The 25,340-nt window shown below is 42.2% G+C and overlaps 2 protein-coding genes across 5 annotated transcripts in view; one reads left to right on the forward strand and one right to left on the reverse strand.

The window, feature by feature from the left end:
- The window catches only part of LOC308461817 (olfactory receptor 5AP2-like), a gene marked incomplete at its 3' end in the record, with an annotated part of 253,933 nt that overhangs the window by 35,339 nt on the left and 193,254 nt on the right, over positions 1-25,340 (reverse strand). The window lies entirely within an intron of this gene.
- On the forward strand, positions 2,285-23,388 carry LOC308461464 (cytosolic phospholipase A2 gamma-like). 4 transcript variants are annotated; one of them, XM_080978426.1, is made up of 16 exons: positions 2,285-2,352; positions 3,760-3,832; positions 4,633-4,752; positions 4,922-5,064; positions 7,350-7,548; positions 8,412-8,520; positions 9,288-9,446; positions 10,614-10,667; positions 11,703-11,768; positions 12,734-12,859; positions 13,561-13,686; positions 15,058-15,102; positions 16,457-16,540; positions 17,508-17,662; positions 19,008-19,173; positions 22,139-23,388. In XM_080978426.1, the coding sequence occupies exons 2-16, from the start codon at positions 3,809-3,811 to the stop codon at positions 22,300-22,302; spliced, it is 1,740 nt and encodes a 579-aa protein (XP_080834552.1). In that variant the 5' UTR covers positions 2,285-2,352; positions 3,760-3,808; the 3' UTR covers positions 22,303-23,388. The 4 variants fall into 4 exon arrangements, with proteins under 4 accessions (XP_080834552.1, XP_080834554.1, XP_080834553.1 ...); XM_080978428.1 differs by having other exon boundaries at positions 2,338-2,352; positions 4,636-4,752; XM_080978427.1 differs by lacking the exon at positions 2,285-2,352 and having other exon boundaries at positions 3,563-3,832; positions 4,636-4,752.

A 25,340-nucleotide genomic window follows, 5' to 3' on the forward strand; every position in this document is an offset into this window, starting at 1 on the left:
TCAAAGAAAGAAAACAGCTCAGGAGACTAGGCCTAGTGAGCAGAGCAATTCTTCCCAGCAGATCTTTCCTGAATTAGGCAGTTGTGAGGAGTGAAAGTCCCCTGGTTCCTTCCAAATCAGTCTGAGGTTCCTTCAATTTGCTTATCATTGCTCTGCCCTCTTCATACCTCTTCATGTTCTAGAAGACCAGGGAGGAGGGTAGCAGCCCATCACAGGATGGGGAGACAGCCTGGCTTCCTCACTAGCCTAATTCACTGCTGCCTCTTGTCCCCCCCTCCTCTCAATCCTCCTCTTCTGCCTTTGGTTCTTGACTGCTCTCTGCCACAGACTCTTCCTGCCCACTAAATCCTGTTACCTCTTCAGCTGCCAACACCTCCTTTTCCCAGTGTGCTTAATCTTCTCCATCTGACCACATCATCGTCCCACCACCAATCTGAACCTTCTTCATCTGGGGTGAAGAATCCCTTGTGGGGTTCTCCAACTAGTGCCTCCCACCACTCCTCTGCATCTAGCCAGCCCATTACAATGGTCAGGTCTGTCTTAAGTATATCAGGCACCGTGGTGCAAAGATCCCTCTGCCCCCCCCCCCCGTTTCCCAGAGTTGCCAAAAAGTCGGGGAAAACGGTTGGGGGGTATGCGAAAGATCCCTGTGTGGGAGAAAATCTTGGAGAGGGGGAGGTGGTTTAACGCAATAGCCCAATAGCCAAACTCCTAAGGAGGCAACGGGTGGGTTTCCCTTCTCCCGCTCCCTTGCCGACACACTAACTGCACTCCTTGCACCCCTCAGCTGATCTCCGATAGTTTTAAAGCTGCAGACGAGTGACACGACTGTAGAATAGACCAAGGCTTCCACGAGGTTCCACTCAGCTGAACCAACCGCAAAATACCTAAGACAAAAACACAAGACAGAAGCGAGAAGCGCCAACCACGCTGCAAAATTCCTCAGCTGATCGGCGGCAAAGAGGGAGCTCCTCTGCCGCGCTTGTCTTAAATGTGGCAAGCCGCACACCCCGAACCAGCCGATTGGCTGGCCAGGAGGATGATGTGGCAGAGGATTCCCCAGATCGCGCGAGGCTGGGAGCCAGCCTCTGTGAGAGTGTTGGGAGCAGGAAGCCAGCAACACCACCTCCTCCTGAGGTTGGAAGTGGCTTTGGCAACCTTTTTACAGTGCTGCTGGCAGCTTTGCAGAACTGAAGGAGGTGGGCACCTGTTGGAGGGCAGCTTCTCTGGTGGGGAAGAGGCGGAGGCTCCAGGCACAGCACTGCGTCAGCGAGGCAGGCGAGGGCAGCAAGCTGATGCCGGGAGGCACTGCTGCGCCCAGCCTCCACCTCTTCCCTGGTGCCCGTGCCGCAGTGGCCACGGCAGGTAGAGGCTCTGGGCATGGCGCTGCTTTGGCGCGGCATGGCAGAGGCGGGTGAAGGCAGTGAGATGATGCTGGGAGGTGCTGCATCCAGCCTCTGCCTCTTCCCTGGCGCACTTCAGAACTTGGCGCCCTGGCGCAATGCGCCACTTGCCTCTATGGGCAAGACGCCCCTGACAATGGTCTACCACAACTGAGGGCAGCAGGCTAGTTTTGGGTGCACAAAGCAGGACATAAGACACACACAGGTCTATCCTTCATCAGCTTACCTCCCCACTGCCCCCTGCACCTCAACATTTGCCACCTAAGGTGGCAGGAAGCCTCCTGCTGTATAATCAATGGAAGGGCCAGTTCTACTTTACTCCTGTCTCTGCTCCCTGTCATTTATCTGGTTAATATCCACCCTATTACCCAATGACCATTAAGCTTACATTTGGAAACCTCCAATTCTTGTGAGGCTGAATAAGCCCATTGTACAAAGCTAAGGGGCACATTCATTACCTCAAGCCTACTGATACGTGAACCTCAGAAGGTTGTTCATGAGATAATGTGGACCTTGAGCTAAAAAGGTTCCTCAATTCTATTCTACCGAGTTAATAAGCAATGTAGCAACCCAAGACATATACCTTTCTTTTGTATTTTTTTCTGAGGGAAAGTTTGTATTTATGCACCAGGAAGGGTTGAATTGATTGTGGGGTGGGTATTTTTTGGCATAGCTGAAAAAAACTCTGGTTGCTGTAAAACCTCTCCCATAGCAAAAATATATGCTCATAACATTACAGCAGTATATATGCTTGACACCAGTGCACAACAGGAGTGGTGATCAATTGCCTTGGTAGAGTTTACCCCATGATTGCCCTTGTGACAGGGACTTAACTTTTTCTTGCCAACTTCTGTGTCCCCACCCTCTATTAAATTTCCTTGGTTTTAAGCCCTCCAGGAGACACAACTGACAGAATTCTCTGTGGGTGGTTGAAGTTTTCTGTGGCTGGGTAAGTTACATTTCAACTTGCTCTCTCTCTTGTCTCCACTCTTCACAGTTAGCAGTCCTTCCTAGTTCTGACCCAACCTTCCATACCTCTGTAAAGTAGTACCCCCCCCTTTTTAAGAAGAGGATTCAGAATATCAGTGTTTCTATAGCTCCACCTCCCAATGTTTTATGTTGGAATTTGTATTGGTGAAATAAGGAATCCTGCACATCCTCTGAAAGAAGTTAATATTTAGCAAAGTCTGGGGATATTCTCCTGGTGATAGAGAGGTTCTGGGGTGAGGCTGCCACAAATTAAACTCTCTGCTCCAAACTCCTCCATCATATAAGCCTGTACCTTGAACCCTAGACTGTTCTTCAGACAGCCTGCCAAGCCAAATTGGGATCTCTGCACCAGCTGAAGTTTTTGAACAGTGCATTAAGCCATGTAGTTGTGAGATTTGAAAGCCAAGAAATGCTTAAGGGATCTTACCATAACTGCCAGGATGAAGCTCTCTTCCTTTTCTAGAGTCTCAGGGTAATTCCATACAGCAGTTTATTGTGGACTCAATGCTGCTTTTGCATGGAAAGCTTGTAAAGTGTCTACATTATACTATTGCCAAAATGCTACCCCATATTATTTCCGCATTTAATTTACATTTATTGTTTCAATGAAAAATCCAGTAACTGAATGAATAAAAACTCACAGCAACAGTAAATCTGGATTAAATGGAGAGGGGGAAATTGCATTGTATTTTGATGAGGATGATTGTGTGTGGATGCTGGGAGAAATTAACTAATAAATAATTTGAATCCACAATAAGATGCCAGGGGGAAGTGCCCTCAGTCTCCCTTGAAGGGAACAACTTTGAAGGTGGGATTCAGATGATATTTGTGGGGGGAGGGAGTGTTCTTTACTGGGTTTTTGTGAAGTGATGAGGGGTCTTCTTTTGTCACTTCTATTTACCGTGCATAAACATTAAAAGCAAGGACAAGCCAGTTTTATGTGAAATTTGACAGCTCTGTTGCTATAGGCTTTGAAAAGGTGCTATTTGTCTCACTATCTGCTCTGGAGAAGGAAAGATAAATGTGAACATTGCCACCTCATAAAAAGTCAGTAAATTTCCACACCCAAAAGTGCCAACCCACCTGAACATTGCCCTCTCTCCTGATCTTCAGAAGGGTTTTCACCCACACCCACTCCTAAAATCTCTTAAATTGGGCTAGACTGAACATTCAGCCCTGCCCAACTTATAACCCAACAGCAGGTTCCTTCCTGCCCATTTGGCATCCAGTGCTATTTAGTAACAGGAGATGAGTGACTGAACGGTTTCCTCTTATTTAATCAAGTAGCTGTTTGTTGCTCTAAAGTAACTGGAGAAAAGCATAAGCAAGAGGAAACAAGAGGTGCTTTTGTTCTCACTGTATTCAGGACCCTCTGCTATTGCTTCCTCATTTTGAGCATCAGTTAAGAAGAGGAGATGAACATCTTTCCACCTAGGACGGTAAGCCATATCTACCTTACAATCAACAGTGCCTGATGGTTTCTGCTCCAAGGGAAAATAAGTTCTACTCAGTAACAGTCCTCTAATTCTAATGCATGCTAAGCTACAAGCAATAATGGGTTTGTCTGTACTTTTCTTTGCTGTGCCTCAAACATGGCAAGGGGAAGTTAGGACCAAAGCATCTCAGATTATTTAAGAAAGGGTGGGTCCATTTAGATATAATGCAGAATGATGTATTGAGAAGCTTGAAGGCTGAAGAGAGGGAAGCCAGATTCTCTCTCCCTCTTTTAATAATGCAAGAAAAAACAAAACTCTGCTATCTGGTCCAATGGATTAAGATTTCAATTCCAGGGAGGTTATCTTATCACTTGGGGGAAGGGACATAGTTCAGTGGTTGACCATCTGTATTGTATGCAGTAGCTCCCAGCTTCAATCTCTAGGGTCTCCAGGTCGGGCTGTGAAACTTTCCTGTCTGCAACTGGCCATCAGTGGGGACAATGCTGAAACTAGATAGTCCAATGGTCCAATTAAGTATAAAGTTCTGAATTGGACCATTGGAAGGAAGGAGGAAGTGCAGGGAATGTACAAGACGGCAGCTCACTAACACAAGGCCAACTGATGTATCTGAACTAGCCCAGTTTGGTTTGACTTAATCCACTGATGAGACCGTTATACTGGCCTGAGAAACTAGAGACACTGAAACAATTTCCCCAAGTGATGGTTTGGTTTTCATAGTCAAAAGATGGTGTCATTGCATTTTCCTAGCATGAGAAACCTCCCCCCCCCATTTCATTTCTCAGCAGGAAAAATCTGAAGTCCGGATCATTCAAACCCTCACACAGGGTGAACAAGCAGCTGTTGCTTCTAGAAAAGAAACGGTGAAGAAATGCCTTGCCAAGCTTGGGATTCCACATGATGTGGTAGGGTTTCATTTATTATTAGTAATAACAATTAATTATAATGATCAAACAGAAGCTTCATCAGGCTGTGTAAAACAAGTATGCTTTGGGTATTGAAAACACACACTTTATTTTTTCATTCCTTGATTAAACAGAGATTTGTTAAGTCCCCTCCCTTTTCTTCCACCAGGACAAAACCCCAAATATTGCTGTCCTGGGGTCAGGAGGAGGACTGAGGGCCATGATTGCCCTTTATGGGACATTGACAGAGCTGAAGAAATATGATCTCCTGGACTGTATTATGTACTTGGTTGGGGTATCAGGTTCAACCTGGTAAGTGAATGTAAATGGTTAATGAGAAAAGCAAGCTGTGGCATGTGGTAGAAGCTGCAATCTCTGGCAGCAACACCTTATCACAACTGATAAAAATCTCTGTGCCATCAGCATTTACAAGATCAAACTCAGCCCATGGCAGCAAGGCAAAAGCAACATGCCTAACAAAGCTACATTTTTCACCGGGCTCAGTTGGTAATGACAAGAGGTTGTATTTCACATGTTAAATTACAGAAAAGACAGCTACCCCACAACACAGTCTCATTTTAGGCTCTATTCATGGGCAAAGGATCTTGGAAATGCAAAATATATAGTCTTCACAAATCATTTGTGCAAGACAAAGGGCACACACACTTCCCCACAAGAAAGAGTGGGTGGTGTAGGCATAGTGAAAAAAATAGTTTTCACTATCCTGGCATATAGTCATTTTACAGAAACATCCTGCAACACAGAGAAATAATAAGGATGTCACATTGGTAAGCAATTATTACACCAAAGAATACCTTTTCTCATGCTCTGGTGCATACAGTGGTACCTTGGTTTGTGAACAGCCTAGTTTACGACCATTTTGGATTACGACCAATTCAAACCCGGAAGTGCGCGTCCTAGTTTGTGAACTTTTTTGGATTATGAGCTGGGTTTTTTTTGGATTACGAACAACTTTTTTGGCCCCATTGGCAAAAGTGCGCCTTGGGTTACGACCTGTTTTGGTTTATGAATGGACCTCCAGAACGGATTATGGTTGTAAACCAAGGTACCACTGTATGTCTTGTCAGTGAATGGAGAGGAGTGTGATCACATGCATTGACTCTGATGTCTGACTTCTGCACACTGAACAGAATGGGCTTTATGTCAGTACAGCTGGATACATGGAGGCTGGAGCTAGGGCCAGTTGCCATGATATATGGTTTTATTGACTGTGTGGGACCAAAGGAACTTAGGGACTCTTCAACTGTTACTATATTGTACACTTACTCTTTATCACATATGAATGAACACTGTAGACTTGGAATTTTTAATCCCAGCTGATTGCAATGTAACTTCTTTTATCACTCATGAAAGTTCATTCAAGTGTGTGTCTGGTTGCATGTAAACTCCAAGCTGAAACTAAAAAGGAAGAGAGTTGTTAAAGCTTCTGACCTGCAGAGAACATTCTTCATTTGCTAGTCCTTCGAGTATTTTCAAAATTAGCAGGTAGTCGTGTTGGTCTGACATAGTCAAAATATATGAAAAAATAAAAAAAATGCCCAGTAGCACCTTAGAGTAACGGACAGTTATATAGATAGATAAATAGATAGATAGATGATAGATAGATATAGATAGACGTGGGTGGCGCTGTGGGTTAAAACACAGAGCCTAGGACTTGCCGATCAGAAGGTCTGTGGTTCGCATCCCCGCGATGGGGTGAGCTCTCGTTGCTCAGTCCCAGCTCCTGCCAACCTAGCAGTTTGAAAGCACATCAAAGTGCAAGTAGATAAATAGGTACTGCTCCGGCGGGAAGGTAAACGGTGTTTCCGTGGGCTGCTCTGGTTCTCCAGAAGCGGCTTAGTCATGCTGGCCACATGACCCGGAAGCTGTATGCTGGCTCCCTCAGCCAATAAAGCGAGATGAGCACTGCAGCCCCAGAGTCGGTCACAACTGGACCTAATGGTCAGGGGTCCCTTTACCTTATATATATTTCAAAATAGGATTGTGTCTGAAATCCATTGCTCCTTCACATTGTTTCAAACATATTGTTGCATGTCAATCCAATCTCTGAGAGGTACAAAATCCCAGGGATTCCAGAAGCTTATTATTCAGGGTTTGTGTTTCCTTTGGAATGAGGTGCAGTCAAAACTGTGGTGTCTTTAGGATATATGGTTTATTTACACACACATATATAACCATCCCTCACAATGAAGGGGTTTACAGCATTGACATCCCCAAAAGGGTCTTGCTTCTCCCATAGCTGCAGCCTTCTATTCCAACAGAAATCAGGCATGGGTCTATCTCTCCCAGCTGCCAAGCTTCTAGCACACATCACTCAAGTCTCAACTCTGCCTTTATCTTTCTATGTACCGGCAGGTTGAGGAAGGGGCCCCCACCCATTTGTTATCTGACCCAGAGCCACTTTTTTGTTATCTTAATGGCTCATACTTAGAGGGCCATTACCTCACCAGGAAGCTAGCCTGCCTAGTCTAGGAATTGAATCCATGCTGGATCCAGGAATTAGACGGGGCCCCCAGATATACAGCCTACATCCCCTCCACAAACTCATCATAATATTTATATTGTTCCATGAAAAGGTGCATGTCAGCTCTCTACAAAAATGAAGACTGGGCTGAAAAAGTAGAGGCCTTGGAAAAACTTCAGAAGGAAACACTTGTAAATGGCAAATGGGATTTGAAGAAGGCAACAGAAGCTGCATTGGAGGCCTCAAAAGATGAACATTACTCCTTGACTGATTTCTGGTCCTATTTTATTGTGTATAAAATGCTAAAGGAGGTAGGTGGAGATTTTTTAAAAAGGTTTTTTAAAACCACATGAGACCTAAACTGAACAAGAATATAAAGAAAGTTAGCAGTTACCAAAAGTGACCAGGACAGTATTTTTCCCCTCAAGGCCCTGCCATTATCTCTTATATATCATTTGAAACATATAAATCCATTCATATATTCAGAAGCACTAAAATTAGGTAGGTAATTTTGTTTTCATCTCTGGATTATTATGTGGTAAAGTGTTGTCTGGAGCTAGACAGGAAGGGTTTGAAGAAGAGATTTTGCCTGCAAGTTGGCCAACCATGATCTGATGCACCCCTGGGAAGAAAGAATGTGAGTCAAGTGTGGGTTGGTGTCAGGAACCACTGACCACGTCCCTATGTGGCAAGCAGTGTCATTATAGCTTCTTAATCTAGAACCATGTGGATTCACTCTCTACTCAGAGTGGCCAGTAACCTTATAAAAATTCTTCAGCATTTTAATGCAGATTTCTCCTAATAAACACACGTTTGTATGCAGTTTTGACTAATGCATACATTTTTGCAAGCAATGCATCCTAATACCATGCATTCTGCATGATATTTTCACTTATATATATTCATTTTACTGTACACTTCTACCTAATATATGCATTTTTGTGAACATTTGTTATCGAAGAGGTGCATCGCAAAATTCAGACAAGTGTGAATTTTGTGTGTGTGGTTTGGTTCTCAACTTGCACTCAGAAAGTGCAGATTTGATCAATTCGTCTTCAAATGCAAACTGAATCAAATTTCTCCCCCATCCCTGAATGTTACACACAAGTAAACCCTGACAGCTGGGGAACAGGTAGAGTAGTAAAGTCAATTAACTAAACCCATGTCTTTTCAGCTTGATGAACGCAACTTGACTGAACACAAGAGATCATGTGAGAATGGGAAAAATCCTTATCCCATCTATGCAGCTGTGGACAAGCACAGATACGAAGGACACCACGTAGGTAATAACATGACAATATCATTTTCACTTATTATTTTCTCCCATCCATTGGTATCATTCACTAAGGCCTTTCTCCACATGCCTCCCCCTACGATGTTAGCCAGCTGGCTACCAGTGAGTGCCAAAACTCTGCCAGCTTACCCAGGACCACATCAGATTTGATTTTAAAATGAGCTGATCCATCTCCCTCCCTGTCAAAATAAAGAAGTAAATCAATCAATCAAGACTAGCAGCAAAACCAATTCAAATTTTCCAGAGGGCAGCTCTTCAATATACCAGCATGGGCAAAGCAATCAAGATGACCTTGTCTGTGAGGTTACATTGAAGAGCTGTCCCTGGGGAAACTGAGAATGGTTACCAAAATCCCCAGCATCATCATGGGAGAGGGACGACTTTGCAGCCCCAAGGGTTACACTCTGATTGCTGTGTATTTCTGTGGGTAAAACTACCCACCCTGATACTGAAACATTAGCAAGTTCATCTGAGCAATTGGATATTAGCACGTCCCTGCTTGCCCAAAGAATTTCATGGTTATTGCTGACTTCCTTTCAACTTCACTTCAAAATCCCTCCAAGTGTTTCCCCTGCACAGGGCCTTCCAAATCGCTTTGCATTCTGCTTTAGATGGAATTTCTTGGCAGCTCTTTCTTTGCTGATTTGTTTCCCATTCATTTGTCTTCTGGGCATTCTGTTCTCATTAGCACTTTGGGATTTTCTTCTCATCGCTCTCTCTCTCTCTCTAACTTTCTGTTATCTTCTTTCCTCCCAGGCAGCTGGTTTGAATTTACCCCACACGATGCAGGGGCTCCTGGCGTAGGTGGGGGTCACAGTACAGCAGGATATGTCGAAACCAAACTCTTTGGGAGTCTGTTTAGAAATGGAGAACTAAGCAAGAAGAAAAAGGAGAAAGATATTACCTACCTTCAAGGTTTGCCAACCTAGTTTTGCTTATTTGAAGCCTGTCGTTCTCAGAATGCCAAGTAGAATAACCTCCTCTGAACCAGTGGTGGCTGGAACAGGTGGGGTGGAGGGCAGGGGCACCAGCTGTAAATGAAGCTAGACCCAATGACAGTCAGACTACCACCCAATTGGTGGCAAGACAGAAGGAGCTGGGGGCAGGTTGAGTATAGTTTGAGGTTGATGGACAGTGCTCCATTCATGCTAATGGACCAGCCTCCTCTGCTCTGAAGGTATTCAAAGATGCACAAGAAGCAACTTCACATCAAGTCCATTTGGCTTCATGCTGTTTCAGCTCAGTACTATCTCTTCTAGCAATCTGGGCCCCAGACATCACAGGCTTACAACTCCCATTATCCCCAAACATTGCCTATGCTTATTTTGGCTAGTGGCTAGTGAGAGTTCTTTCTGTGATGATCTGGATGATCAGAGGTTTCCCATCCCTGGTTTATACTGATTGGCTACAGCTCACCAACATTTCAGACAGGAGTCTTTCCACCCTCAGCTTTACCTGGAGACAGCAAGGATTGAAATTGGGATAGTCTGCATGCAAAACATGTGCCATGGCCCTTCCTCTCTTTTTGCAAGATCAAAGAATAGAGTGGGTGTGTGATCAGTTGAGAGGTTTAGCAGTGGAATTCTATCCATGCTTACTCAGAAGTGAGTTCATCTGGAACTTGCTAGGGACTGTGTTTAGAACTGTAGCCTTAACATGCATATTTACAACACTGTAGTGTTGAAACCATCTAGGTTTATGGGGTACATAAGAGGAGTTCATGCACCAACATGTCCTGGAGCAGACAAGATGGGAAAATGTATAACCAAGGAGACTATGATGTGTGCATTGCTATCTTTATAATTTTTCAAAGGGTGGAGCCATTTCAAACATGGCTAGTTAAATGCTATATGAGCTTTAAACATCAGGTTTGGACATTTATACTTACACCAAAGACCAGTGCTTTTTTCTGGGGGGAAGCTGGGGTACGCATACGCCCAAACATTTTGTGAATCTAAGTTTGGCTCCATTGAGGGGCAGTATTTCAATATGAGTAGGAAAATTAGAGTACCCCTAAACATTTTTTTAGGGGAAAAAAGACTGCCAAAGACTGTTAAAAAGCCATCTCTTCCTGATTTTCAGGTTTATGGGGAAGTGCTCTTGCAAGCGAGCGAGAAATTAAGAAGGAAATCCTTGGTAAGTTGCTACATTTTTGCCTCTGTTGCTCAACGAAGCAAAATTCTTCATTGTGACTCAACACATTTCTGAGTTAAGAGCTCCTTGTTCAGGAGCTATAGACAGAAACAGACAACAATAGTGCTATGATTCTTTAAAACACATCTTAAGTTGCATGCATGCTGTGGAAAGTCTTCATGGTCCAAAAATCTTTAAAACACATGACAAAAAATAGCTTTCCTGAATGCTTATACCCTTTTTATATTGTAAGCCACCCCTATGATCCTTGGATGAAGGGTGGTATTGATTATTAATTAATTATAATAAAACCCATGTCAGACTCTTCAAAGATCCAATGATGATGAAACAGCATTTGCCAGGTACTAAACTCAGACCTTAGCCATGAAATCACAAAAATCTATTTGTTCTCCTTGAACAACACACATAATTTATCTTAAATGTAAACATAGGGTGGTATGCAACTAAATAGATCCACTAGCACAAGGATTTCTGCTTGCTCCCTCCCCTGCTCCCTCTCCAAATGCACTCTGGAAAGCTGGGGGACTGGCCAGAACAGATATATTGGGGCATAGGGAGTATGCAGGGATAGAAGTGTTGACAGAAATTCCTTTGCGCAGCCAAAAGTCCGCGTACTAGCAGATCTATTTCACTAGATGCCTCCCAAGCACCTACTTTTGAGGCTCGCTGGGTTTTGGGAGATGGAGGGTCTGGAATGCTTTCTAATGACAACGTGTCAGCTGGGTGTTGTTCCAGCTGTCCCATGATTTCCCAGCTTTCCCCCTCATCTGCCTCTGAGCTCAACCCCCTTTTGTAAATCTATACCATCTTCCTCCTCCCTGGAAGGGTCAGGATGGGGAGGTGGTCTCCACCATTCATCCTCCTCTGCCCAGTCCCTGACGTCTTGTAGTAAAGCTACTCTGGTCTCCTTTGGGAGGAAGTGCAGGGCAGAATTTTAATAATATATTAAATGAAACAATGATACATATGAGAAAGTAAGCCTTACATGTGTGTTAACATAGGGATTTGTCTTTCAAGGTGCTTTACTGGATTTGCTAAAAAAGGACAAAGAAGCTTATTTTAAAGCCCGTGAATTGAATCCAGGTAACTCACATTTCCTTCCATCAGTTTGCTTTCCTCATCTTTACGAGGAAAGTCATTGCCATAAACCAGGGGTGGACCATATTTTGAGGGCCAAAGAATGACATTCTCTTTGGGTAAAATGGGTGGTGGTGGTGACACACTTTCTCCCTCTGTCACCCCTTCACCACACAGAGGGAGAGCAACAAACCAGGAAACACAGAGAGACAACAATGGGCACCTTTTTGTTTCTCTCTAACCCATCTCCTTTCTTTTCCTCCCATTCTTTCACATCCCTGTACAGATACCTATTCACCCACACTCATTCCTACAATTACCTTCTACTGGGATTTCTGGTGTTCTATGGACTTGTGCCTTCAGACAATTTGGAAGCTTCCCACGGATTATGAACAACTTGCACTTCTCTCTTCCGTACACACCAGAAAGTCTCTGTTACCAAGCAGTATAAGCAGATCTTTGTGAAACTTTAGGCTAAGCACAGGTTAGAGTAGTGGCTTGCAACTGCCTCAACAGTTTGGGTTCAGGAAAGTATATCTGTCTTTGAGATCTCCTCAGGAGTGGTCCTCCCTTTTAAGCAGAGCGATTTTGGATGTAATGAAAACAAACACCAGAAAATTGTTAGTTATTTATGCTTGCTCCCAAGAAGGGGTGCTTGAGAGATTTTTGTTCCTCAGGTGCCAAATTGACTTTGTCAGCTTTGCATGTCATTTGTTGTTCTATCCAAGGGAGAAATATATATTGGGCTGGTCCTGGATCTTATTGACCTATGCAGATCTTAGGAAATGTTAAAGGCAAAGAATGAAAAGGAGGTCATCCATTCCCCACAAAGTTCTGTTGTGTTTATGAGGTGGAGGGATAGCAGTTGCTGGACATCTGAATGAAATGACCACTGTAAAAAGCTCATTTGGAATAAATAGAGAGCAGGCCGGCCTTTGTAACCAACTTTCCTGTTGTGTTTCATTCTCAAGAGTACCAGGCACTTAGTTTTCTTTGCAAGGCTTATGAGTATATTTTGGAGTTGCAACTGTCTATATTAGATGCTTCAGCAGCAGCAGCAACTGGATTTTTTGACCTTTTAGAGAACCTCCTGAAAGGTAAGTGATTTCTAAGCAACGTATTTTCTTCCTTTTGAAAGCAGTATGGTGCTTTGTGAATAAATTGATGGGCACTAGTTCAGAGTAAGCTGTCTGGAATTAATGAATCTGTTAGATATGCCCATTAACTTTTTAATTTTCATTATTATTATTATTATTATTATTATTATTATCCATCAAAATTCAAGTTTGCCAAAATATAATTACAACAAAAAGTGTGGGGAAGAGAAATGTTAATGTTATAACTAAGTATGCCTTAAATAAAAACAGATTGCAAGAAAAGCAACAATGCTACTTTCCAAACAGAATATATACCATTACTTAAGAGACTTACAACATCCCTAAAAGTATACTTAAACTTGGGTTTCCTGTACTCTGTTGCACCATTATGTTATGAGCATGCTCTACTTTTCAACAAATCAATTATGAGGCTGCCCTCCTTCTCTTACTCTGAGAAGAGTTATTAATATTATCATATTTATATATTTCCCAAGTTTTGATCATCCATTTTTCCACAGTCCTTCCTTATATCATATATATATATATATATATATATATATATATATATATATATATATGATGTTATTGCAGATTTTAATACAGGTAGCTGTCCATTGGGAGTAAATAACCCATTCTTTTCCCTTTGTTGCTTAGTTTTTCATCCTGCCTTTATTCACCATGCCTCTCTATTTTCTGTGAAGTCCATAGTACCAGCAAAAGCTATAAGGCGCTCAAAGAGATGCGTCAGTCCTGGACGACAGCAGATGAAAAGGCAAAAGAGGAAGCATGTTTGAAACTGTGGGAAGCTTTGCATGATGATTTTGGAGGCAAGTCCCATAGTGCTCATATATTGCCTTCTAACAGTGACTCGCTACAAAGTTAGGGAATCGGGTTTTGGTAATATAGTATATGCTGGTGCTCACTTTATTATTTGTGTAAGAATTATCCTAATAGCAAACTCAGGTGACAAGTGCTAACACTATTGCACCCAAACAACAGCCACTTAAAAGAGAGAGAGAGATACCAGTATGGAGTTTGCAACAAATACACATGTATACAAGCATGCACATTTGTGTGTGTGTGTGTGTGTGTGTGCGCGCACACACACACACAAACACACACACTTTGTTAATTTTTAACAAAACTACTAATTGGGAACCCTCCCCCCAAAGGCCTGATGAATACTGAGCATGTTCAGTAGCTGCAGAATGTACAGTAACAGTCTGAAAAGAGAAATGGAATACAAGGGGAGTGGAAAGACCTCATAAAAGAGAATGGCTGGAACCCAGGATCACTCTTTTAGGGTTGAGAATAGACTTCAACATCCATACCTGTTGCTTATGCTTAGAAGTGAACTTCCTACTCCACATGAAAAGTGTTTCGTTTTTTAAAATCCCAGAGAAACCCTGAGCCAATTCAAAGGCTCAGAAATGTGTCATTCTGCCAGCCATGTGATGACCTCTCCTGTCACACAAACTTATCACTGGCAATCAAGGATGGTGGATGTTTGTAAGCTTTTACAATGCTTGTCTGACAACCACAATTTTGGAGCTAGGTGGGGCTGGGGGTGTTAAGCGGGTGTAATTTGGATTTTCTCCAATAAACCACACAGTTTCCTATTTAGAGGGTCATGGATCAGCTTATTTTTAAGCCAACTAGCAAATGTTGCAGGGACGGGACATTGTTCAACTTTTTAGAGAGTGAGCCCCTTTCAATGAAATGGAACTTACTTTTGAGTAGGGATGGAAGAAGAATTCAGTTCACTTTGCAATTAAAGTTGAACATGTCAAATTCACAGAAAAGTGCATATATTGGTGAAATTAACAGCCAAATTGCTTTTCTTCTAACACCCCCACCCCCAAAAAATGTGTCCATAGGAATTTAAGAAGCTTAAGATATGTCTTATCTTCCTGCGGTATCTTCAAGCTGCTTGTTGAGATGGTCTATACAGTGGTACCTCGGGTTAAGAACTTAATTCATTGTGGAGGTCTGTTCTTAACCTGAAACTATTCTTAACCTGAAGCACCACTTTGGCTAATGGAGCCTCCCACTGCCCCTGCACGATTTCTGTTCTCATCTTGAAGCAAAGTTCTTAACCCAAGGTACTATTTCTGGATTAGCGGAGTCTGTAACCTGAAGCGCATGTAACCTAAAGTACCACTGTAGTTCTCAAATGGTTGTTTTTCTTCCGAAAACAGGAGTTATAAAAGTGATATCTATCAGCCCTTTTCAAGGCATTAAAAGTAAGTAATTGCTTTTTTATTTGCATTGTCTTTCTATTCTCTGTAGCCAGTGCCATTTAGAGGATAGACATAGAGTTAGATTTGGATCTTTAATGCCTGAATAAAGCCCCATTTTAGACTCTTTGAGCTGAACCCAAATGAACAGAAAGAAAACAGCTGCTAGCAGTGTTCCACAAGCACCAGTACAAGCAGTACAAGAGATTCTGTTTCATGCTTACATTGGGCAAGTGCAAAACTCTTCAACATGTTTTGCTTCAATTTCATTTTTCCTCTTAGAATGCTCTGGCAGAGGGATGCGGAATGTGTGACCCTCCCAATGTTGTTAGATCCTGCATCTCATCAGCTGCACTGCCAGTTATCAGAAATAATGGGAGACACAGTCCAATGATATCTGCATTTCCCCATCCCTTCTCTAGAACAAAGCACACATCTGTGCATATGTGAGCAGAAAGTACCTTCTGGAGCTAGCAAGGTTCTGTTATGTGCCTTTGGGAGAATCACTGTCTCTCAACTTTGCACCTCTAAGTAGAATTAAGAATATCAGCATGGACTTGGTACTGATGAGCACTGCAAAGGCTCTTAACAAATCAGGAACGCTATCAGTTAGTAGCAATGGTCATCTGTACTCTGAAACATCCCTATGGAAGTGCCTGAATCTATCCAATTGATAGATTGGAACTGAACAATAAGAAATCCTCATAAACTTCCACCCCCCCCCCCAAGAAACATTGCATGGATATATAATGTAAATTATATAGTTAAACATGAAGTTTGTAAGTAGCTTGGAATTGAATGTACTCTCTGTTTTAGCAGATTGTCCCAATGTGAGCCATGGGTGGTGAGAGGGCAGCATTGCTCTTTCCATTGAATTCAATAATAAGTACCATACAGTTTCAAAATCACATTTCGTATTTGTGTTCCTGAACACTCTAAGGTGCTTTGTTAGTTTCTCCATAAGGGATATGTTCTTTATTCTGTCCCACCATGCCTCTGGAATTAAATTATTTGCTGCTTTGCAATGTTGTGTAATTATATTTCTAGCTGCAAACAATGATTAATAGGTCCTTAATGAATAAATTCTTATTGTCATCTAGATTCAGATTTAATAAAGCTAGCCTCGGATCAGGTTTTATCACCTGATCCAAGGCTTCAAAGATTATTTCCCAAAATAATTGAAAGGTGTATGGTTTATCCAATCTTTTGTGCACTATTTGCTTCAGTGTGAACTGTTCAGTTTTATTTGTTTATATAGTTTTGTTCTGCTTTTGTTTGGTTTTCAGGAAGCCTTATCGAATGCTATTGTATTGTTATTTATTTATGTGGCATTCTTAGCTCTGAATCTTATTTAATTTAGACTGGATCATGCTCATCCACAAAACCAATGTATGTATTCTGAAGTGGACTTGGGGAAGCACCGATAACTTCTTTCACAACGACCGTAAGATTGTTTTGCAATCACATTCATGATAGTTTACTTATAATTGTAAGTTTTTATATTTTACAGCAGAATCTCGGTTTTTGAATGTAAACCATTCCGGAAGACCGTTTGACTTCCAAAACGTTCGAAAACTGAAGCATGCATTTCCGGAAGCAATTACTCAATATGGAAAACTCAATATGGAAGCCGTGTGGCACGTTCGGCTTCCGAAAAGCGTTCAAAACCTGTAGCATTTACTTCCGGGTTTTCGGTGTTCGGAAGCCGAAACGTTTGACTTCTGAGACACTCGAAAACCGAGCTACCACTGTACTGCATGTTTTGGACTGTGACTGCCACATCATCATGCCATGGGGATACTGTCGAATAGGGATAAGTTTAGAGATGGGGCAAGGATTTGGACTAGGGATGGTCAACTATTGGTTGACTTTTCATGGAAAGAATCAAGTAGTGATGGCCGTGTCCCTTCCCCCAAAGACAAATTATCTCACTCTGCAGAAGGGGATGGGTCACACGTATTAGAGGGGCTCATTGTGAGACAGCTTCCTATGTTATGCATTCCTGCTCCTAAGAGAGTCAGCTAGCAAACAGCAGTTAAAAGTAAAATACTACTTCCAACTCCTTTCCAAATAAAACCTTTCATTTAAAGTAAAAAAGGGGAGACCTGGTAAAGTAATTCTTGAATTGGTAGATTCAGCTAACAAGTCATAGAGCCAAACCTTCTCTTTTCCACTAGCATTTTCCATTAATGGAGAACTTGGAGGTGCATGTGGCAGCTTTAGATATATTTCAAATTAAGAAGGGGAAAAAATGGAAATCCTCAGGAACAGTATGCTTCACCTTGGAACACACTGGAACAGAGTTGTCTTGGGGCTATTTGACTCATATTTGTATCCCAACTGATCTTTCTCCAGAGTTTGTGTTGGTTCAAACATTTACACTGAAGTTTTGTGTGATGTTATGTTCTTAGCCGATGTTAAAGTCCCAGCGCTAAAAGGGAAAGATGTCGTGTCCCTGATTGATGCTGGCCTGGCAATAAATACTGCTTACCCGCTTATTCTCTACCCTGAGAGAAATGTGAAGCTGATCCTGTCTTTTGACTTCAGTTCTGGGGACCCTTTTGAGGTAATTCATTTTATGAAAGGGGCAGACAGATAGGCATACAAGGCTAAAATACGTCTTGTCTCCCTTTCTAATTTTTCATGGCAACAGCAATTCAGATGATGAAGTGAAACCTTGTAATGGATGTGACTAACTTAGGACCATTAAATTCAGTGAGACTACTCTGAATTTAACTTAGTTGGATACAAATCTTTGACTCATTTCCTGACCAATCAATTGTTGTCAGAAACCCCCCTCTCTCTGTGAAATAACTATGATACAACCTCTTCTCAAGCATTATCCCAGTTTTCCATAGATGACACTGCTTGGGAATATCCGCTCACCTGGGATATTGCAGCAGCATGGCACGGCCATGGTGGGTCCAGGAGACTGCCATATTCTAGTGGCTGGAGGAGGTGATGGCTGGCACTGCCCACCTCCAGCTACGTCGGGCACTCAGGTAAAGGTGGGCAGTGCTCTCTTAGCCAACCAAAGGCAGGAGCTTAGGGGTTGCAAGCAGCCTGCCCCCAGCCTATTTAAGGGGGCAGACAGGTGTTGGCCACCCTCATGGCTGACTGGGACAGATCAAGTGGCAAATAAAGCATTGGGCTGGATCCTTAGTCACAGGGGTACCCCGTTAGAGGGGTATAGGAGGGCTGACTCTGTCTGGGAGACCACTGGGGGACCAATGGGCCAATGCACCACGATAAATGGCAGCCTGTGTGGGGTCATAGCATCCAATCCATGTTGTGGGTCACTCCCCAGCACAAGTTTGACCCCATCAGGTTGCTTTCAGGTAGCAGGCAGGCTGCCTGATGCAGGATACATGCCCAATGCCTTAGCCAAACCTACTCTTTTCTGTAATCAGTAAACTTGTGGCCTAATTCAACCCAATACCAGTTTCTGGTGCAATTCTTCTCCCCCCCTTCACCTGCTGCAGCCATTATGCTCCTGTGCTGTCAAGTATCAATGTATGTAACACTGAGAATCCGATGTTAACAGAGCATTGGAGGAGGGAGCAATGTAACATCACTTCTCAAGTTGCTGAGGTAATGTTAGAAAAAAAGGATGTTTAGGAAAGAGACATATAGAAGCTTAGTGGCAGAACACCATTTTTCATGCAAAAGGCCCCAGGGACAACCCCTTGCATCTTCTGGTAGAGCTGAGAAAGATTCCATGCCTTAAATCCTAGATATTGCCAAGAGGTGAAGACAATACTGAGTTAGATGCGCTGTTCATCTGACTTGATAAAAGCCAGCTTCCTATGTTCCTGTGAGCCCCTAAAAGCAACACAGGAAGCAAAGTGGCAGCTATTTTTCTAAGTGGATTTGTCAATGCATTAAATAGTTTTCTCTTCCTTTTGGCACAGACCATCACAAAAGCTGCAGAGTACTGCAAAGTCAATGGAATCAAATTTCCCAAGATAGATGAGAAAGATCAGCAAGAGAAAGACAACCCGTTGGATTGCTATATCTTCAAAGGAGAGGGCCTAACTATCATGCATTTCCCACTATTCAATAGAGTCAACTGCCCAGGTAACTTGAGAATGGGGCTCATTTGGTGTTTTTTGTTTTGTTTTTAATGATCAGAGATTAAAATGATTGAGAAGTAAGAATCCAGTGGGTCATTTCCTCCCAACATTAAATTGCTCTGGTAGCACATTCACCTTTATGTTTAAACTCATCTTCCATATTTCCTTTCTTTCTGAGACATTTCCCCTTTTCCTGACTGGTGAACATTGCCTTCCTTAAGGTTCCTTTCTCCATATCAGATAAATCCTACTGGGGCCTCATTAAACATCCCTGCCACATACATTCCAACATTTCACAACTGAAAATAGGGACAGACCTCAAAGCCCCTATTCACAAGCCACCCGATTGCACATTGTTCTATGCAGTCTATTATATCCATAGACTGTCCTTCATTCATTTTTCTAAAAAGGACAATAGAACGTTTCCTCTTTCAGCTATACTACAAAAACATAATTATTATAGACTCATGGAGTAAAAGCAGGCCTTGTAAACCACACTGTCCTGCTGAGTTCAGGAAATTTAGAGCTTGAACATCCCACACAAGTAGCTCTCTAACCTTTTTTTTGAAAATCTTTCACAAAGATGTCCTCAAAATTTCCCCAATTAGCTAAGAACTGTGGACCCCATGTTTTTCAAATGCCTAGCAATGGACCCCTACCTTTGAAAATTTTGGTATCTCTATTGTAGTTTTTGTTATGTGATTCTCCTAATGTTTGGACGAAACCTCCCCTTCTGTAACTTAAGCATATTAGATCTACTCTTGCCCTCTGGGTAATATATTATCAATATGATATCAATAATTTGAAATCAACATCGCCAACGATAGTATGTGAAATAGGAGACATTGTACTACATGAGACATTATATACTCCAGTGCATGTCTTTATATGCCTGCGTATAAACCTTAGATGCATCTGTGCAACCAAACTCAGAGTTTTAATAATAATAATAATAATAATAATAATAATAATAATAATTTATTATTTATACCCCGCCCATCTGGCTGGGCTTCCCCGGCCACTCTGGGCGGCTTCCAAAAGAATATTAAAATACTATAATACATCAAACATTAAAAGCTTCCCGAAACAGGGCTGCCTTCAGATGTCTTCTAAAAGCCTGGTAGTTGTTGTTCTCTTTGACATCTGGTGGGAGGGTGTTCCACAGGGAAGGCGCCACTACCGAGAAGGCCCTCTGCCTGGTTCCCTGTAACTTGGCTTCTCGCAGTGAGGGAACCGCCAGAAGGCCCTCGGTGCTGGACCTCAGTGTCCGGGTAGAACGATGGGGGTGGAGACGCTCCTTCAGATATACTGGACCAAGGCCGTTTAGGGCTTTAAAGGTCAGCACCAACACTTTGAATTGTGCTCGGAAACGTACTGGGAGCCAATGTAGGTCTTTCAAGACCGGTGTTATGTGGTCTCTGCGGCCGCTCCCAGTCACCAGTCTAGCTGCCGCGTTTTGGATTAGTTGTAGTTTCCGGGTCACCTTCAAAGGTAGCCCCACGTAGAGCGCATTGCAGTAATCCAAGCGGGAGATAACCAGAGCATGCACCACTCTGGTGAGGCAGTCCGCAGGCAGATAGGGTCTCAGCCTGCGTACCAGATGGAGCTGGTAAACAGCTGCCCTGGACACAGATTTGACCTGTGCCTCCATGGACAGCTGTGAGTCCAAAATGACTCCCAGGCTGCGCACCTGGTCCTTCAGGGGCACAGTTACCCCATTCAGGACCAGGGAATCCTCCACACCTGCCCGCCTCCTGTCCCTCAAAAACAGTACTCCAAAAACAGTACTTTAAAAGCTAGAGATTAAGGGAATGCAGTGAATCCTGCATAATGCAACTCTTGCAGTGTGCTCAATGAGCAATTAAATGTTTAGCTGTGATCCTCTTTCTGTAGAAAAGTGCAGGGGGGAAGTAAAGTTACATGCAATATTCTCTTTTTTTGCCTTTTTTATTTTATTGATCTATTTTACTGACACCAACACAGACAACACTCACAAAACAAACAAAAAGATACTACAACTACAAATGCAAAGTAGATGTTACAGACACATCAGTAATTCAGTTCTTATTCATTTCTATTAGACTTCTTTCATCCTCAGCGCAGGTCCGGTTGTATACTTAGTCAACTGCTTCTTTCACAATTCCTCTTCTCTATTTGTTTCTTTATCTTACATTCTTACACCATAATTTGTTTTGCGGAAATTAGTCAAGACAAGTCCAGGTATTACCTAATTTGAGGGCACTGCTTTTTTAGATACTCACTATATTTTCCTTATTCTTTCTGAAATTTTTGTTTGGATTGATCTCTAATTGCTTCTGTCAATTTAGCCAGTTCTAAATACTCAAATAACTTATCTTGCCACTCTTTTATTTTGTTGGGATTGTCTCATGTTTTCAATTTTTGGCAATTAGAATTCTTGCTGTAGCTGTCACATATTCTCTTATTTTCCCTTGCAATATCTGACTCTAATATTTCCAATAGAAAGGCTTCTGGTTTTTTAAAAAATTGTTTGAATATTTTCTCCAGCTCTTCATAAATGATATCCCCAAAACTTCTAACTGCATCACAAGTGCACCACATAGGAAGCAGTGTGCCCTTCGCTTGTTTGCATCTCCAACACATTTTCAATTTTGTTCTATACATTTTAGATAGTTTGTAAGGTGTCAAAAAGCATCTGTAGAACATTAAATAATTTTCTTTTATTGCTTCACATGCCATGAATCTCCAGTTCTCTTTCCACAATTTCCCCCAAGCTGCTAATTGAATAGGTTTACCTATATCTATTTCCCATTTCACCATCACTTCCTTCACTTGTTCGTCTTTCACCTCCCATTCTAGTAAGGTTCCATACATCCTAGATATTACTTTTATCTTGTTTTGTATTATTCCCCCCCTCATAAATGCAATATTCTTAAACTCATCAGTAATGGGTTACTTTATAGTCACCCTCCAATGTGCCTGTTTTTCAGGTAAAATTGATGAATACGCTTCAACGTTTAAAACCTTCAAGTTGAAGTACTCGGATGAAGAAATTGAAAAGCTACTCACTGCAGCGAAGATGAATGTAGCAAATAATCATCAAAAGATTCTGGGTGAAATCAAGGATATTATGGGTTCTCCTCAAAGGCCTTAATCAAATGTTATAGGCCTTCTAACTTGTGAAGAGCCTCAAAGAGCTGGCTCTCCTCATGATATTTTTTTTGTTTGGAGAACTTAAAATCACTTTTGGGTATTGGTTGGGTGCAAAACTGTAATGTCTGCATTAAATATAAAACATATGCTCAGGAAGAATTCCTTTCCTTTTTGAATGTGTGTTTCAAGCATTGTCTGTTTATACATAGGTGATTCTCTGCTTCAAGAATGTGGAACTTTGACCCTCCAGATGTTGTTTGGACCGCAACTTCCAGCATATCTGATCATTGGTCATGCAAGCTGAGGCTGATCAAAGTTGGAGTCCAACAACATCTGGAGAGCCACAGGTTCATCATGCCTGGTCTAGATGGTATAGTACTAATAATGAAAAATATAACAATGGATAAAAAATAACATGTATAATACTGTCAACGAAACAAGTTCATATTACATATCATTGTAGATATAACACTCTCTGGATAATGTGTTATATGGATTAAATAGAATGACTATGGTCCAAAGGAACTCTTTCCCTCCTATTTTTTGTTTGTTTGTTTATGAGGTGCTTTTAATTGTTCTGTATATTACACAGCTTTCTACATGGTGTAGTGCTAAGAGTGATAAGTATAAGGCAAGATTCAGATTAAGTTACTTCCGTCCCACTGAAGTTGCAGCTAACTTGTACCATTGATTTCTATTGGAGAAGAGCACATAGGGAGCTGCCTAATTCTGTATCAAATCATTGGTCCATTTTTGCTCAGTGTTGGTTATACTGACTGACACTGGCTGTCCAAGATTTCAGACCAGGATCTCTCCCAGCCCTTCCTGGAACTGTCATGAACCTACAGACAACATGCATGCTCTTTCACCCCCAATTAAATCTATCATAAATACGTGATATACAAGGGAAGTTTTGCAAAGGAAAACAATCTCACTGGACTACACAGCTTCTCAAGAAAATAAGCCCTCTCTGAAAGATGAGACATCCAGTCAAAGTATGAATAAAACAAAGAAACAAAATAAGATCACTGTAATGAATGTCATATGTAGAATGTAATTAATCTAATAAAGATAGCACCCAAATGTTCTTTAATATGTTGTCAGATTTTATTGGTAAGTACAAGGTTTTGAAAGGCAAGTGCTGGTAGTATGGCCACGCTGCCAAAGGGCTAAGAGCTGCACCTCTTCCTCACTTTTGTATTAGGAGCTCTCTCTGTGTGAATGTGTGGATAGAGCTAGACAGAGACAAAAGTGGACAGATCAATAGATGCGGCTCATGTATTTTTTCGGTAGAATACATTCCAGCCGCACGGAAGTCAGAGGTTTGTACACCAAGCTTTCAACTTATGCTCACATTTCTTATACGATCCCAAGCTTACATTAGGGTTTATTTCCAGAGGCAAAAATCCAGACAAAAGAAGTTGTTGAGCTTTTATTCCCATGATTGCAAAAAAATATGCTGAGCTTCTCTGCTGAGCCCATACCTGAACCCGAACCACCCACCCACATGCACACCCACCCACAGAAATTTAACCCCTCCCCAGACCCCAGACATTTCCTTAAAATGGTAAAAATCCTCCTGGATGGGCATGTACGCCCCCAAAAGAGGACATGTCTGGGATTTCTTGGACGTATGGCAACCCTACCTTATATCGGCAATAAAATGCAGTGGTACCTTGGTTCTCAAACTTAATCTGTTCCGGAAGTCTGTTCCAAAACCAAAAGCATTCCAAAACCAAGGCGTGCTTTCCCACAGAAAGTAATGCAAAACAAATTAATCTGTTCCAGACTTTTAAAAACAACCCCTAAAACAGCAATTTAACATGAATTTTACTATTTAACAAGACCATTGATCCATAAAATGAAAGCAATAATCAATGTACTGTACTATAAAATAAATAAGACAGTATTGTAGATGATAAAAATGAAAAATTATTTATTTTTTCTTCCCTGCACTGATGATAGTCAGTTTGGATGGGGGGCTTTTATCCATTTCCGCAGTCATACAATCAATCAATCAGTAGCTGAACTGGGTTCCACAAAGTCACAAAAGCAAATTAACCGAAAAAGCCTCAAAAATGCAAAATGAATAGCAAAAACAAAAGCGTCAAACTTAATCCATTCCAGAAGTCCATTTGACTTCCAAAATGTTCGAAAACCAAGGTACAGCTCCTGATTAGTGCAGGCTTCCCAGAAACAATAGCCGACAACTGCATCGGACGTTTGGCTTCCAAAAATCGTTCGAAAACCAGAACACTTACTTCCGGGTTTTTGGAGTTTGAGAACGAAAGTGTTTGAGAACCAAGTCATTTGGGAACCAAGGTACCACTGTAATAATAAGAATAATAAACTGGAAAATTCAGGGGAAATAAAAACATGTTGTAGACAAAATGTCAAAAGGAAGTGGAGGAGTGGGAAACAACCGTTGGCAATCTCATCAGCCATTGCGTGGCTATTCCCTCCCCCCCCAGGTGAAATAAATGAAGACAACAGACACAGAGTTTAAGGTTAATGGGCGTAAATGGCCACAACTTTATTGATTACAGGAGAGAAGGGTATTGGCTTTAGGCATTGGCCCCTAACCGACTATCCGGACTAACCGGGAAGGGTTAAACACCAACAGGGGGAGCCACCCGAGATGCATATCCCTAGGCGCTCCCCGAGGGGTTACCGCTCGGGGGCGCGCTTTAGGCCCTAGCCTCCGTAGGTTTCGGACGAGGTGTCGCCCCTCGGAGTCCTTTAACGAACTACCCTTCAAGCATTGGGGGAGGTGATGGCGCTCCTCCCCCCCAACCTCATCTGCATGACAATACCCCGGCCAATGCCTACCGCCACCGAGCCGCAAACCGGCTCGCCGCCAATACCCTCAGACCTGTAACCAATCCCTAATGCCTTGTAAAATATCTGTCAACCAAATATCGTTGCCAGCATCAGATAGATGCACGCCATCCCAGCGAAAAAGGCTTTCTTTGTCAAACCGTATGCCTGGGTGTTGAATGACGTGGCCCCCCAATGCGGCCACTCTACGCACCACTGTGC

Source organism: Podarcis pityusensis (assembly GCF_964106645.2).
Source record: "Podarcis pityusensis genome assembly, chromosome: 13".
Lineage (NCBI taxonomy): Eukaryota > Metazoa > Chordata > Lepidosauria > Squamata > Lacertidae > Podarcis > Podarcis pityusensis.